Source organism: Camelina sativa, chromosome 6 (assembly GCF_000633955.1).
Source record: "Camelina sativa cultivar DH55 chromosome 6, Cs, whole genome shotgun sequence".
In the NCBI taxonomy this organism is placed as follows: domain Eukaryota; kingdom Viridiplantae; phylum Streptophyta; class Magnoliopsida; order Brassicales; family Brassicaceae; genus Camelina; species Camelina sativa.
In genome coordinates this window covers 17495080-17511467 of record NC_025690.1, presented here as the reverse complement: position 1 = coordinate 17511467, position 16388 = coordinate 17495080, and the positions used below count along the sequence as shown (strand labels likewise).

General features: G+C 33.0%; 3 protein-coding genes and 1 long non-coding RNA gene across 4 annotated transcripts; all 4 read left to right on the top strand.

The window, feature by feature from the left end:
* Positions 503–3084, top strand: LOC104791970. Its single transcript, XM_010517980.1, has 2 exons — positions 503–1059; positions 2337–3084. The coding sequence occupies exons 1-2, from the start codon at positions 588–590 to the stop codon at positions 2900–2902; spliced, it is 1038 nt and encodes a 345-aa protein (XP_010516282.1). The 5' UTR covers positions 503–587; the 3' UTR covers positions 2903–3084.
* Positions 3810–5093, top strand: LOC104791969 (calmodulin-5). The gene is made up of 2 exons (XM_010517979.1): positions 3810–4018; positions 4405–5093. Exons 1-2 carry the CDS (start codon positions 3943–3945, stop codon positions 4776–4778), a joined length of 450 nt encoding a protein of 149 aa, XP_010516281.1. The 5' UTR covers positions 3810–3942; the 3' UTR covers positions 4779–5093.
* On the top strand, positions 6940–8724 carry LOC104791968 (putative transcription factor bHLH107). The gene is made up of 2 exons (XM_010517978.2): positions 6940–7313; positions 8003–8724. The coding sequence occupies exons 1-2, from the start codon at positions 7071–7073 to the stop codon at positions 8471–8473; spliced, it is 714 nt and encodes a 237-aa protein (XP_010516280.1). The 5' UTR covers positions 6940–7070; the 3' UTR covers positions 8474–8724.
* LOC104791967 lies at positions 14541–15355 on the top strand. The gene is made up of 3 exons (XR_768986.2): positions 14541–14784; positions 14888–14992; positions 15077–15355. It is a non-coding gene; the product is annotated as an uncharacterized LOC104791967 (long non-coding RNA).

Below are 16388 nucleotides of genomic sequence, written 5' to 3'. Positions count from 1 at the left end.
GCTTTTAAAAGTTTTCTCTGTCCAGCATGCACGAGGTCATGGACTCTATAAATCTTAAAGAACACTCATAATCATGTCCTTTTGTTTCTCATAGAGCGTTGTGCTAAACTCCTAATGCCTACTGCATTTGATTAGTGTTCTAAAATCTGTTAATGGAACTTTTTATACTAAAAGTTGCAATCAGAGGTCTAGTTTAAGTTAATCTAGAGTTGAGAGATAATTAACTTTGAAAACCACTAACTAAACTTCAAAATGAGAAGCAAAAACATAAAAAACATAATAATGTCTAACAAAAAAAAGGACATTATTATGTATATCGCGAATGTGTCAATGCATTGGAGTGTGGCAGTTTGCCATGTGCTAATGGACCAACCTTAAAAGTAAAAAAAAAAAAAGAAAAACGTAAAACAAAAGTGAAAAGAAAAGAAAAGAAAAATAAAGCAACACCTAAATCACAAAAAGGGTATTAATATTATAATTTTACCGTTGCAATGAACTAAAAAAAAAAAAGATTGATTAAATGGAAATTTAAGGTTTTAGATAGTGAGAAAAAAAGAGGTGAGAAAAAAACAAAAACAGAGAGGAACATGAAGAAGAGTAAACGAGAGACCTTGCTTTCTCCTTCATCTTCATGGCGGGAAACCCATAATCCTCCCCGGAGAAACTCAAACTCCTCCGCCGTATCCTCCGGCTGCCTCCCCGGATTCTTTAATCTCTTCCTCTCCACCTTTAACTTCTCTTCCAACCGCCGCAAATCCATCACCTTGGGATCTAAAAAGCGAGAACAGAGAACCGTCGTTTACGCTTCTCCTCCGCAAGATTCATCGAACGGAGACGGCGGAGGAGGAAGAGAAGGAGGAGACAAGCCACCGCTTCCGCGCAATGAAGTAGAAGGGGATGCGGCGAGGGTGAGTCTGGTCGGAGCACTAGAGAAATGCGATCGGGATTTAGAGGAGCTTCGGAGAACCATCGACGTCATCAAAACCACTTACATTCTTCACAAGACACTTGAGGTTTCTCCGCCGACAACACGTGAAAATTTTAAGTTCTCCGGCACCGGTACGTTTCACCGACTTGTACATTAAATCTTAAGTCATTACATATCGACAACACTATTACACACATGTCGGAATCACGTTTTTAGGTGTTTTTCATATTTACAAATTACAAACTTCTCTTATTTTAGGGTCCAATAACTAAATTAACATAAACCAAGCAAAAACAATTCATATGAAATGTAGAAGAATTTATCTGGTTAGTAAATTAGTAAAACTAACAGAATTCGTATTAATCTTTTGTTGCTCAAAATAAATAAATAAATTACTGTTAAGAAAAAGTAATAATTTAGGAAAACAGTGTGTCAACTAAAGAGGCAATAAAGAGTGAAGATAGAATGGATATAGGGTAAAGAGTTGTCTCTTTGGTGGTGTTGAAATCATTACTATGTCTAATAGTGGAAGACAGTCTCATCAAATTACTAATAGATAAATAGTGTATACTATTGATTAAGACATGTCATTACTCTAACGATTCCATGCATAAACTGTGTGTATTTCATTTGATGTCACATCTAATTGCGCTAACTAAATGGTTCACTACAGACTTGTCACTGAGGATAATGTTCAAAATCATATTTAGTCAAGACTCAAGATAGTATGGACCCCAATTAAGGTGGGGCTAATTAGTAATGAGGTTTTAGTCTAAATGAATCTAACAGAATAAAATTAAAGTGCAGAAGAGAGAGTAAAGAAAAGAGTGAGGAGAAAGAGGCATGTTAGACAAATAATGAAGGAAGAGACAGCTTTTAGGGGCCTTTATTTCTTTAGTCATGAAGCCCACTTTAACTTTTCTCATCATCATTTGGACCCCCACCCATTATTCTGACCCACCAACTGGTTTAGCTACCAAATCAAGAATATCACTTTTTGAAATATAACATTTTAGTACTACAATTCAATTATTGTTGCTTAGAATATTACACAAAAGTGAGAAATTGTTATTTAAACATCTCAAAATCTTCTTAGGTAAAAATTCCTACAATTGACTTCCTAAATTTGTTTTTGCTGTTATTTTTGGAATGTCCTTTTCAAATTATGTTTGTATTTAGGGAAAACAAAAGCTTTTAGCAAGAATGGATAAAATCCAACTACAATGTACATATGTGAATAATTAACAGTTCTTTTTAACTACTATATATGTATATTTGTCATATGCTTAGTTTTATTTTGACAATCGAGATAGATTGATCTCGGGTGTGACAAAGATAATAATATAGAATATACACAGCTTGTCTTGTCTAATAAATTATTTGATTTTGTTAAACAAAAAAAAAACAGTGGCAGGAGATGTCGTCGTGGGGACGCATACGCAGAAGAACACGAAGACGACACAACATGAACCAGAGGGAGACACGATGTTGTCGATGGTGAACCACGACGAATATTGCTGCAAAGACAACAAAAATTACAAAGTCAACAACATAAACCTAATCACTGGCAGACCCGATCATTACGCTATACATGACGTCATTTCCAAGAGAGCAACGTCAACGACTACGACGATGACAGAGACACGTGACACCACGTTGCCCCTCGTGGTGCGGAGGGTAAGAAGGAGCTTGATGGAGAGCGTTAACCAGGTCTGCGATGACGTGGCGTCAGGTCAACGAAGAGAGGTCGCTAAGATAGGTTTGGCTCTTCATGATCACATCTGTCGCGACCTGATTGCAGAGACTGTTCGAGAGCTCTCCTTCTCCGACTACGACAACGACGAACACGAGTTTTATAAACCAGCGGTGGTTTCTCCTGTTTGTTACGGTGGAAGTGGTAAAAGCAGACACATCCTTCGTGGCAGCAGCAACTCTCTACCGCTAGACGCGTGTAGAAGAAGATTGGTGTTTTGATGTGATTGATATCTTAGGTTCTATGTAACGGATATGGAAGTCTTAGTCGATACAGTTAAGAAAAAATGGGATTGATGGAGAGCGTTCACCTATATGGACACGTGTTTTAGTTTATTTTGGCATTGATTGTCTAGGGCTTTTAATGATACACTGTGTTGCTTGCAATAAAAAAAACTTGCCTATCTGAATTTATGGATATATACGACACACTGATTTCCTTATAAAATGAGTATGAAAGATTTAGCAAAAATGAAACCAAATATTCATGTAGGTATATACAATAATTAACTGTTATTTTTGCCAAACCATGTACGTCGAATTGTCAATTGTAGATGACTTTCTATATTTTGTTTTCTAATTTGTACGGTCAATCTTTCTTACCAAATTATATTTCATCATTTAATCATAGAATTTATTGAGAAATTGAGAATCAAACCTGTATGATTAAATCTTGAAGTGTTTAAAATAAAATAAAAACTTTGAATCGACATTAAATTTTGCCGGTGATAATGTATTAGTTTATATTTCGATATGGTGACGAGGACGCATTTATAATAAATGAATTTAAACCAATGAAAAAGAGACAATTGGAGTGATAGAGAGATCGAGAGGAGGAGAGAGGACCCAGAGAGAATGCTGACGTGACAGTCAAGTCAACGCTCCGCGTACAGACCGTGTGATCCGTTAATTGTCCACTCTTGCGTGTTTTTTAAGAAAAAAAAAATATTCATAATTGATGGCAAATTGAACTCGTAATTAAAGCCATAAACTGAGGTTATAATAGAGATTTCCAAAAATCCGGTATAGCTTTAAAAGTCCGGGTCGGAGCAAAAAAGGTCGTTAGCTTCGTACCCGATAAATACGGTTTCTCTCTCGTTTTTTTTTTTTTTTTAATTTTTTTTTCTCAGCACAGACAGACACACACACACACGCTTTTTCTAAATTTTCTCTTCTTCTTCTCTCTCTCTCTCGATTTCTTGAGAGAAAAAAAAAATACAAACAGAAACGAATCTACAGGAGAAGAAAAAAAAACAAAAACAATGGCGGATCAGCTCACCGACGATCAGATCTCTGAGTTTAAGGAAGCTTTCAGCTTATTCGACAAGGATGGTGATGGTACGTTCCTCCTCCGTCTCCCCTCTCTCTCCTTTATGAATGTATACGATTTTTTTTTTGCTACTGTTGGATCTCTTGGTTCCTAAGCTTTGTTCTGATTTCGATTTTTGTTTATCGTCTCGTTGATTTAATTTGGTCTCTGTCGATGTAAGATAACAACGGATCTGTAATTCGTCATCTCTATAATCGTGTTGGTGAATTGAAGTCTGGATGATGAAAAATACGACGACGTTTTGAGTTTTGGGATTTTTCCCGGTTCTTTAAATTTTTGTTTGGATTATTATATCAGTTTTAGATTTGTCCTGTGTTCTTAAGCTCATGGAATTTGGAAATCTAACTTAAGATGCTTGCTTCTCTACAAAGATCTGAGTATGTTATGCTTGTAGGTTGCATTACCACCAAGGAGCTGGGTACTGTGATGCGTTCACTTGGACAAAACCCAACCGAAGCTGAGCTTCAAGACATGATCAATGAAGTTGACGCTGATGGTAACGGCACCATTGATTTCCCAGAGTTTTTGAACCTCATGGCTCGTAAGATGAAGGACACTGACTCTGAGGAAGAGCTCAAGGAAGCGTTCAGGGTCTTTGACAAGGACCAGAACGGTTTCATCTCAGCTGCTGAGCTTCGTCATGTGATGACAAACCTTGGTGAGAAGCTCACTGATGAAGAAGTTGATGAGATGATCAAGGAAGCTGATGTTGATGGTGATGGTCAGATTAACTATGAAGAGTTTGTCAAGGTCATGATGGCTAAGTAGTGATCCTGTTTTGCCAACCAGTTTACCTCTCTCTCTCTCTCTTACATATAATTCTTATGTTATGTTCTTAATATTTTTATTCATGGGACTTCCAAGGATCTGTTTTCTGGTTGTTTAAGATGCGAATGTTATATCATCCCTTTTATGCTCTATTTTTGCGTCTGAAACATTTCTAAGTCTTGTTTTTTATTTTTGTGGTCTTGCTCTTTTTTGTAAGTTGTAACTTCGTTTTAGTTCGTGGTTTTTTTTATTAATGGTCTCTAGTAAAGAAGCATTGTATCATGGTTTTGTGAAATGCAAATTCAATCCTACAAATCTACGAGCATCTGTTTACGTTAAATAGATTACATTTCGATAAATTCATTAATCACAATTTTACATGACTTGGAACCTATTGGCATAGAAGCCAAGTCCTCTTCAGTCTGTTGCCACGTCCTATGGATATGGCTCATAGAAGATTCTCGCCGTTTTCAGACACAGAGCATGATTTAGGAGATAACTTAACAGATCCTGATCTCCGCCTCTCCCTGTGTACGCTCTCCACTCTAGAGCTTCAAGACTGGACAACAAACTTTTAGGAACCAAACACGGCGATTCCCAGCGATCCAAAGGAGTTTGTAAGTAAATCTGCGATCACGAGTAAAAAGGGTTATGAAAATGCTATTAATGAATTAATATCACTGAGGTTGAATACTAAAACACTATAAAATCAAGTTGGTAATAGGAAAAAGGGAGAAATTGGATACATTTTGAAGCTTGAGAACCACCAATTTAATGGAAACTAGGAGCAAATGTACAAGTATTCCAGATATTTAACTACAAATGCTCAGTTCCAGATGTACGATTCCACTGAAGATGCTTGCATCCTAGCAATTCTTATCACATCAACGCCCTTCAAACCTTCGAGTTTCAAGGCCACGAGTGTTTTAGACCAAGAAACGTCGAACTCAGTAAAATAGAATCTTGATTCCCTTGCGACCACAAGGTCAATAAGACAATTGCAATTTTAGGGTTGGGAGACAGACCGTTGTAAGAGGAGCTTCCACATCGATCTCTGGCTTCCACAACAAGCCTTTTGCAGGTAAACAATTCAGAAGGTTATATGATACGGACCAAACAAGCATCAATCTTCGAGCTCACGTAGGTGGGAATGATGATATTCAAGCGCGGTTCTAATCCACGGTCCAGCGTAATTCACTTAATTTGACATGAAGGCTTTCTAGAACATGAGATTGGTGTGAAAAGAGTGACTTGTCGATAAATACTCCAAATCTAGCGAGATACCGAACATCGTACTTGAGTATAAGCACCCTTGTCCAGAGAGACTTCCAATTTTTTGACAAAAGACTCGTCACCACAGCATGTTTTGTAGAAAGAAATGACAATATCTTCAAGATCAAATCTTCATGCAACTCGCTGATACTTAAACAACACTCCTTTGTCATTGTCTCTGTTTTAGGTAAAATAAAAAAAAAAACATTAGACTATATGTTTGATTGCCAATCAAGTTTATCGAATAACTAATAAAATTGTCACATCAAATATAATTTCCAAGTAATTCTCACAACTTAAGAAGATGATTCACGAGAACTCCTTTAGGTCTGGGGATTCAGATCGACAGAGCACTAAATTCTTTTTTGGGATGAGAGATCTCAATCACAAGTTAACTACAGAAGATAAAATCAATTAGTACGGCCCTTAACCGATGTGGTTCAGTTTGTTGGTTCAATCATCTCCCTCTTTTGTGCATTTGACTATTTGGGTTGAATATAGATAACAAAGTCTTAAAGGCCAAATAATTCCTCCTTTGCAATAGAAAAGGCCAAATAATCTTATAAACTGTTATGTAACATTAAAAAACAACATTCATAACCGTTGTTACTTAACTTTTTAATACAACATTCTTTAAAGTTGTTTCAAGTTTTCTTTTTGAAATTTGTCTTTGTTGTAATAATGTTTTAACCAATGAATAATTGATAAATTATATATTTTTAAAAATTATTTTCTAATTTCTATGAAAAAAAACTTGTCAACTTAAAGATTCAAAGATAATAATTATTCTTGCAAATACCTAAACTGTATATTAAAGCATAGGTATATAGTACATATACATATCTTCTTCCTCTCACTCTCTCTTTCTCACTTTCTCTCTCTCCCACCTCACTTTTGTATAAATACATAATGTAATCTCCCTTTTAGAACAGAACCAACCGAAAGCTCCAAACCCAACAAAGAAAAAAAAAAAAGAAGGCGGCGGAGAAGCAAACAAGAAAAAGAACAAAAAAAAAAAAAATGCAGCCAGAGATTCCAGATCACATGTTCTATTCATTCCTCACCGGAGGATTATGTGCCTCGTCGTCGACTAATTCCACCACCACAACGTCGTCGTTTTACCCTTTTGCCATCGAAGACACGGTTTCTCAAGACAAAGCTCTTGCTGCTCAAAGGAACCACAAAGAAGCTGAACGAAGGAGACGAGAAAGAATCAATTCCCATCTCAACAAGCTCCGCAAATTACTCTCTTGTAACTCCAAGGTACTACTAAACTCACTATTCTAGTCTAAACTTAAAATGAAACTTTGATAAAGACTTGAACCGGAAAGATTACGTTCTTTTGAGTTAATTAAGATATGAAATTGAACTCTACGTACACTTAATTATATATATATATTAGTATTCATCTATCCATATATATAATCTAGAAGAAGATTCTTTGAAATGAGGATTACACTTTTCGAATGTTGAAAATTTTGTGTTTTGTTTAATTAAACCTATATATCCAAATGACAAAATTGTATTTTTGTTGATTTATTAATATTGACTGTTGTTTAATTTACAGTATACTGTCTAGGAGTACTAGTAAGAAAGGTAGAATATTGGAAGTATATAACTTATAGAAAGATAGAAACATTTTAAAAGCTAAAATCAGTCCTTTGTAATGTTTTCGAATAATAATACACAAAAGCTGCAAGTACATGGGGAATATCTAGAAATTTGAGGAAAAACAAAAGCTTACAAGTCCATTTTTTTTTTCTCTGAAGATGATAATCACTTTGTCGGGAAAGTTATCGAGCTTTTTTTCTTTGTCATTTGAAACAATTTGAACATCAAGACAAAATTCCTCGAATCAAGACAAATTCTAATGATCGGAACTTTTCTCTTTCCTTGTTTCATATGTATATTTTTTTTTAATTAATTTCCTTTTTGTTTGTTTGTACATACAGACAGACAAAGCCACACTATTAGCACAAGTGGTTCAACGAGTCAAAGAACTAAAACAACAAACCCTAGAGATCACCGACGAAACGTTACCGTCGGAGACAGACGAGATCAGCGTACTCAACTCTGAAGACTCTTCTAGTTACGACGACGGTCGGATCATCTTCAAGGTATCGTTTAGCTGCGAGGATAGGCCAGATCTTTTTAAAGATCTCATGGAGACACTCGAATCTCTTCAGATGGAAACTATCTTTGCTGATTTGACAACTGTCGGTGGTAGATCAAGAAACGTTCTCGTTGTGGCCGCCGACAAAGAGCATCACGGCGTCGAGTCGGTTCAGTTTCTACAGAACGCACTCAAGTCTTTGCTCGAACGGTCAAGCAAGTCGGTGATGATGGGACATGGTGGTGGTGGTGGTGGTGGGGGAGAAAGGTTAAAACGACGTCGGGCACTGGATCACATCATAATGGTGTGATTTTTGATGAGACTTGAGCATTATATTTCTTTATTTATTTTAGGATTTGATTTTTATCATACAGTATGATTAACGTGGTTATAATTACCCCAAACCTTTGTGTTTTTCTTTTTTTTTTCTCAAACAAAAAATGATCTATATGGGTTTAGTTATAAGTTTGTGTGATGAGTGCAAACATATGTGGTAAGTGGGTCGCTATGTTCCTTTTACTTTCTGTTCAAGAAAAAAAAAATGCAAGTATATTTTTCGTATTATAAGTTCAATTCAATTTTAAGGAGTACGTTAGAAGATGACGAAGGTTTTTAGATTGTGGGAATATTTGTACAGACAGAAGAATCTAACAAAGACATGTGATTGGGTAAAGTACTCTTACAGCGAAACAAGACTTTGAAAAACATTTATATATACATATATAAATGTACACAGAGAACTTAGAAGCATGAAATGGTGTATATAAAGTGAAGGTACGACATAAGACAGCGAAGAGAAGCTGTTTGTAGAATCTTAATGAAAGAATATATGTACAAAGTGTTTTTAGAGTTTCAAAGTTACCTCATGTCATCTTGTCCCCTAAAGATATCTTCCTTTTCGTTCGTATCTTTCTGAATATTTTTGTACCTTCGTTTTTTTTTCTTCATTGAAGAAAAATAAATTTAACCAATAGCTTTGACTGTATTGTGTTGTGTATATATGTTTGACCACATTTTGTTCATATTCGTCTAAATCGATCATATTCTATACTATATAATATTTATCCTGTTTTTTTTACAAATTTATTTAGTAGTGTGATACTTCTAGCTAGGTTTTTAGGGAGCACATGGAGAAAGCAAGCATAGATGCAGAACAGAAGTAGGTACAAAAAAAGACTGGGGAATCTTTTGTCATCAATTGTGAAAACCTATTTCTGTTGATGTAAACTCTGGGACTTGAATTTACTCGGAGTTTTAACATTAAAGACTACTTGCAGTTTTGCATCCATATAACAAACATGGGTTAACATATTAGGAGGTTTTTGAATAAAGATTTTATATAAAATATATATTTTTAAAGAAATAATGTGCCAACATTCTTGTTAGATTTACAATTAAATTTTATTTTAAAAAAAAAATAAATATTTCTTATGAGTAACCACCAAATTATCGTTTAGATTAATCTATTGGAATAATAAACAAGAACGAGTGTGGATGAAGAGGATAGAGGGAAGCGTGGTGAAATAAAGAGAACTGACAAAAGGAAGGACTTGATGGCCCATTCTTCTTCGATGAGACAAAAAGCATTTCTATTTTTCTCTCATCTATCTATCTACAATGTTAATTATAACTACTGTACTAGTATACTCCATTTCTTTATTAGTATGCATTTTGTGATGTGTGGGTCTAGTGTGGGTGCTGCATTTCTTTACTTATGCCTGATTAATTTAACTATCCCGATACGACAGCGCTTTCACTATTTTCTATGCTGACATCGAATGATTTTTGAACTATATTATCCTCTTACATATTTTGCAATTCAACTACTAGTTTAGTGACTATTACTTTAAGATTTATTCTTTCACTAAATGGCAACAATTCACATCTTTCAACTAAATATTTTTGAACTATCTTATCCTCTTATATATTTTTGCAATTCAACTACTAGTTATAATGACTATTACTTACGATGTGTTCTTTCACTAAATGGCAACAATTCATATTTTCTCAACTAACTGGATATATATATATATATATTTAAAATAGATATTGTAATTTGAATTCACGTTGCTCTAGTATTATGGTATGAGAAGAACTGGTCCAAGAAAAGCTTTGATTGGCGTTGAAACATGGGAAATGGTCGTTGGCTCGAGATGGCTTACGTTTAATACTGTGGTCAAATATTAAAATCCATAGAATTTGTAGCACCGATAAAAAATACTATTAGCAACTACAAACTGTTATGTTTTTGGCAAAAATACAGATATATAATTCTTGAACTTTCGTGTGTATAATCATTTCAGGGATTTTGGACGTTTGAAAATTTTTAAATATGCAATTTGAGAGACTAATAATATGAAGAGCACCATGACCTATTGAAGAAAACAAAAAGAGTAAAGCAAAAATATATATATAAAACGAGAAAGTATGTCTAGTAAGCGTGATGGCTTTGAGGGTGTTGGTGTCTCCTCGATACTCAACCAGTCAACCTCTCGACGACCAAAAAGAAAAGAAAAAAGAAATTATAGCTTTTTTCACAAAATCTTAATAATTAAAAGTCCCATTAAAGATTAAACTATACTAACAAAGTACAAATTGAATTTGTATATTCTTCTGGAAGATATATGGATTTATAGCAAAAGCAATCATTACCAACGCACCAAGCTGTTGATAAAAAAGGGAGAAAACACGCACGTTATTTAGTGCATCATCATCTCATGACTCTTTCTTTAATGTGTGAACATGTGATCAGTAAGTAGTACCAGTATTTGGGGATTAAGTGCGTCTTTAGTTAAATGGTTTTAGCCCAATTTGGTTCGGATATTTATCAAACATATTAGCGTAGAACCTCTATAAATTAATATTCGGTAAATTAATAAATTTCTCCGGTTTCAAGTTGGGACTAGTATAATTTTGGACACTATTCGATAAAATAATAAATTAATAATTTTTTTGAAAATCCCATGTAAAAATATGGTCCCATCAATATCATAAATTAATAATCAAATAAATTAGTATATATATATATCTAAGAAATATATATATATATATATCTAAAAAAATTTAGTGAAATATGAATCTATTGTTGTTTGTTTGTTTTTGAATTTGTATTCTTGTTGGAGAGCATCTCTAATCTTTCTGACTACATCAAAAACTTCTAGTGTTGTGTTCTCAAATTATAGAGAGTTCTTGACACGATAATTGCTTCCTTACGTGTAACTGGTTCTAAAGGTACCGTTATATCTTCTTCAACTACATCATCACCTTGAAAAATAGTAGTAGCAATTTCTTTTAAATTCTGAATTTCTGATAAAAAATTCTCTTCATAAATTAATATTTTATTAATCTATCGATAATTTAATAATTATTAATTTATCGATAAATTAAAACCTCTATAAATTAATAAAATTTCATGGTCCCGACCTTATTAATTTATAGAGGTTCTACTGTGTTGGGATATATTTCTTTTACTAAGATTTGTAACTAATGTATATAGCTCGAGTAGTATCTACAGCGAACAATACAACTCGAGGTCTCGAGCATTAATACAGAGATACTACTATGTTATGACAGGGGTAGCTCTTTAAATTAAGATTGTCTAATGGCTCAAGGCCCAGCAAGCTTGAAGACGACAATATCTCCTCCAACAGATACATGTTGGGCCGGGCTAAGCACTGATTCACATTCCGAAGCTAAGACCCAACAACAGTTATTTAAGAAAAAGAACAAGATATACATACCAAATAGGCAAATAGTATTAATTTGGGATTCAGTGATCATCTATCTACTTATATCCAAAAAAGATGTATGCTTTATGACGCTTTACGAATCTACGCAATTATAAAGAAGTGGAGGAGATGAAGGTATCAAGGAATAAGAATATGAATTATTTGCTTTACTTACTTTTCTTTGTATATATATATGCTGTGCTCATTGCTCGCTACCAATATATATTCACTCAAAAAGCCCAACAATAATGTATGTTTGTGTGTTTTATTATTATTCTTGAAGTTACCAACTTTCCATTTTCATTCACTTATTTAAATTACTATTGTCAAAAGGGTTTCACAAAAATACAACCGTATATCTCCCAAAATTTTGTATCCATATATAGTCTAAACACACACTGATACACACACAAAAAATATGAATGTTTTACTAATCACATCATTGATATAAGTCTTGTGCTTGATTTTTTTTTTAATGGAAAGCTCATGTGCTTTACACTTTCGATACAAAATTTAAAATAGAATTACAATTTTGTACAAATTGACGTATTATGTAGTTAGATAAACATTGATTAGTATAAAACTCATAAGACAGTTGTTAGCGCAATATCTTAAATCTATAAACATTAATTATCAATCATCAAGATGTTCTAGAAGTGTTAGAAACTTACGATCATTTTACCTATATTCTTTTAAATTTATGTGTTGAGAATACATGATGATTGATTAGGTAAGGACAGGATATGTAGATTTCTTATACTCGTGATCAAGGAAATATTTGTATAGAAAAGGCAAAAGATCTATAAAACATTATTCGCTATATATCTTAGATATTATCATTAATTCGCTATGCTATAAAAATTAAATATTTTTTCAAAAGTTTGACATGGTGAAATTTTAATTAATGTGCCATATCAAACTTGTCTCTTTAATGTTGATTCCCAAATTTTCACTATTTTTCATCCAATATAGCTTCTCGGAAAAATATTGCAATATCAACTCTTATGAAATTTTATGTTCTACTACCCAGGTATAACATGATAAACCAATATCAAGTTCGATAAAAAGTTTTAGTTTTTTTTCCAATGTGATTGAAGTATTACATCGAACAAGATGAATTAGTTGGAACCATTATTTTTGGATATTTCTTGTTAGGAATTCCAGAACTAACAATTTTAATTTATGGTAGTCTATAATTACTAGTATTAATGAAGTTTGTAAGACATAATGTAAATGAGTATTGTTAGTAATTAAGAATCTTCTATGAACTCAGTTTCATTCACAACATTGGTGTTAGACAGAGAGGTGAAGCAGCAGATGTATGAGTCGAGGCTGTTGTCGTATCATGCCATGGATGCTGTTTGGCCTAAGCCTCTGGAAGTCGTGAGAAAGCCTAATGTCGTGAGAAAGCCTAAGGTCGTGAGAAAGCACAAGGTTGTGCCAATGGCTGCTAAGGTGGTGCCGGTGGTGCCAAAGGCTGAAGAACAACTTGACTGGACTAATCTCTCAGTGTGTGATGTTCCAGTTGAAATATTCAGTAGCAAAAAGAAGGTAACACTTCCTGAATGAGAAAGCATGAGGAAAGAGCAGAGAAGTGAAGTGAGGTTTTGTTTTAGACGTTTGAAAGTTTGGTTTTTCTTTCTCTTATCTTAATATGTTTTTTGGCCTTTTATTATGACCTCTTATCTTAATATCTTAATATAAGCATGTGCACGTGGGCCCTTCAATTAAAAAAAAAACTTTTTCAAAAAAAACATTGGTGAAAGAGTATTTTCTCGCTCCACGAGCCATGTAAGATCAAATTTGGTATATTTTTGTTTTTGTTTTGTTTGTCATGATAGCAAATTTGATAGTTTTTTTTTTTTTTTGTATATAAGGATAATTGGTAAAGATGAATAGGCAATACGGCTTAACTATAAATTACAATGATGATTACCATGATGATAAACTCTAGTACTAATTTTATATTTTTAGTAACCGTTAGATGACAACTAATATATGAAATACTCACACTCACATTTGCATGGGATACATGGGTAATTGCATTATAGCTAATCTTCTTATTCATATAACCAACTAGGTTCCCATCAAAATCATTGATGGTGAATTATATCAAAAGTCTCTTATTCTCTTTTAAAAAAATTTCTTGATTTCAATTTCGATAGATTTCTAATGGTATAAGTAAAACAACAAAAAATTTGTACAAAAGTTGTAGATATATGTTGTGGATTGTCCCATCTAATTGTACCAATAAAAATGTACTCTCTTATTTAATATATAGGTTTTTTTAAGTTTTTTTTATTTGTTCTATTTTATAAGATTTTTTCAAGTTTCTATGTATTTTTTATATTTATTTAATAATTTTTGACTATTTAAATTTTTGCAGTATTTTTTTCTAATGATTGAATTTTGTTAAATAAGAAAATATTTATTGTGTCTTAATTTGTGTGATTTTAGCCAAAAACTCTTATATATTGGAACATATGGAGTACAATACAATAGTTGTCAGAATACAAAAATAAAGAGAAAACAAAAAAAAAGGCAGGAAGGAATATGAAGATCTAGTCACATAATTATTATAATATTATTATTAATGTTTGATTATGCCTTTGTAGTGGTTTGAGCCTTTAGAGCATGTCCAGCATTGCTAATAGGGTTGCTCATAATATTATGGTCCAAAAATAAATAAAAAACTTAAATTTAAATCTAATAAACCTGAGAATCGTTGTTGTAGGAAGAAGGGGAAGGAACCTATAAGACACGGTTCGTGTCAAAATGTGGTTGGCTCCTGGGTAGATATAAAAGATAAATTCTTTTTTTCCTATTTTTCTTCTTTCCTCTTTGCAACTCTCTCTCTCTTCTCTTTGGTTTTACACAAACTGATCGTTTGAAGGTAAATTCTTTCTTTTCAACACTAGTGCTATTCTTTAGCATCTTTATTTTGATTCTCTTATCTCTACCATCATTAAGTTTTTTTTCACATTCTATACTTGTAGGTGCATATTGCTGTAATGGCGGTTTAACATGTCCTGCATCTGAGTTTATCGAAGAGACATTTCTTCTTTCGGTTAAGCGCGCTCTCCCTAGCAAGAATGAAAAAGGTAAAAGAAAATGTGATTCAATCAATCATTGTAAAATCTCTGCATATTTTCACAATCTGATCTGATACTGTGACACGAAACCAGGGTTTGGTCAGGAGTTCATAGTTGATCTCTTTTTGTTTCGTTTTGTGCAATGTCTTCGATCACTTGTTCAGCCTGCAACTAGAAGAGGAAGATGATGTAAACGTGGTACTCTTTGGGCTTTGCTCTGAAACTGTAATCAGATAGATGTTTTGTGGCAAAAATTTGGTGCAACCCAACATGATCTCTCCTACATCTACCCTTGATCAGTTCTTGCCAAGCTTGGTTAATTAAGCATTTTAATGTTGTATTTTTCTTGTAAATTATATCTCATGATTTTTGTTCTTGATGAGTTATTTGTTGTAAAATATTTTTGGTTTATTCTTATGTAATATAAGTAATTAAAATAATTGTTTTGTTATTTTTGTTATATAATAATTTATTAAAATTTGATAATTAATAAACAATTGTTTTAAAAATTATTATTTTAATGATTGAGCAATTTATATGGGTTCTCTAGTAGAATGATGATTTTGTTTAAAAGTGTTCAAGAAAGCGGTCTAGGCGGCCGCCTAGACGGCGTCTAGGTGCTAGGCGCTAAGCAGACACCTAGACGATCGCTTAGACTGCCTAAAATCATAAAATATTATTTTAATGTATATTTTTATTTTTTTTAACTACATATATTTAAAATTTTAAGTTTTATATTCATATAAATATTTATAAATGTTTATATGTTATTAATCTAAATTAAATAAATGTATTTTTACTAATTTTAGTTTATGATTTATTATTATTTATTTCTTTTAACATGTATTTTTATATAATTTTATATATAATGTTCGTATTGTAAATGCCTAAACCGCCTATAAACACTTAAAATTCCGACTAAGTGTTCTAGGGGCTAGACTCTGGGTCACCTCCCACATATCGTCTAACGCTTTTTTGAACACTAAGTTGATAATATATAATAGATTGTTTTGATTAATTTAATATTAATTATATAATTAATATAATTTTCAGCAATTTAGAAAGGTTTCTCTAGTGGACATGGTCTTCGGCCCTTTATAGTGAGTTTTCTTCACGATCAAGAAAGTTAAGTGTCGCTATTGATATAACGTTTGAAAACAAAACCAACATCGCATTTTAAAAATTGACAATATGAATCATGATGATGTGTCATCATAGTAAATCAACAAAACTGATAATTGTATTGAGTTAATTTAGAAGCTTGTTTAATATCGAATGTCTGAATATTTTTAATCAGTTATATTACTATAGCCGGGGGAAAACATTCAATGATCAATCAAATGTCATAGTTGGAGAAGCAATAGGAATATTATCTCTAACGTGCATGTGCTTCTTCTTCTCGCAT

Excerpts from the sequence above, each read along its gene's own strand:
- LOC104791970 (XM_010517980.1), top strand. The coding sequence starts at position 588 with ATGAAGAAGAGTAAACGAGAGACCTTGCTTTCTCCTTCATCTTCATGG. Across the intron at positions 1,060-2,336 it reads TTTTAAGTTCTCCGGCACCG|TGGCAGGAGATGTCGTCGTG; the intron begins GTACGTTTCACC and ends AAAAAAAAACAG.
- LOC104791969 (XM_010517979.1), top strand. The coding sequence starts at position 3,943 with ATGGCGGATCAGCTCACCGACGATCAGATCTCTGAGTTTAAGGAAGCT. Across the intron at positions 4,019-4,404 it reads ATTCGACAAGGATGGTGATG|GTTGCATTACCACCAAGGAG; the intron begins GTACGTTCCTCC and ends TTATGCTTGTAG.
- LOC104791968 (XM_010517978.2), top strand. The coding sequence starts at position 7,071 with ATGCAGCCAGAGATTCCAGATCACATGTTCTATTCATTCCTCACCGGA. Across the intron at positions 7,314-8,002 it reads TACTCTCTTGTAACTCCAAG|ACAGACAAAGCCACACTATT; the intron begins GTACTACTAAAC and ends TTGTACATACAG.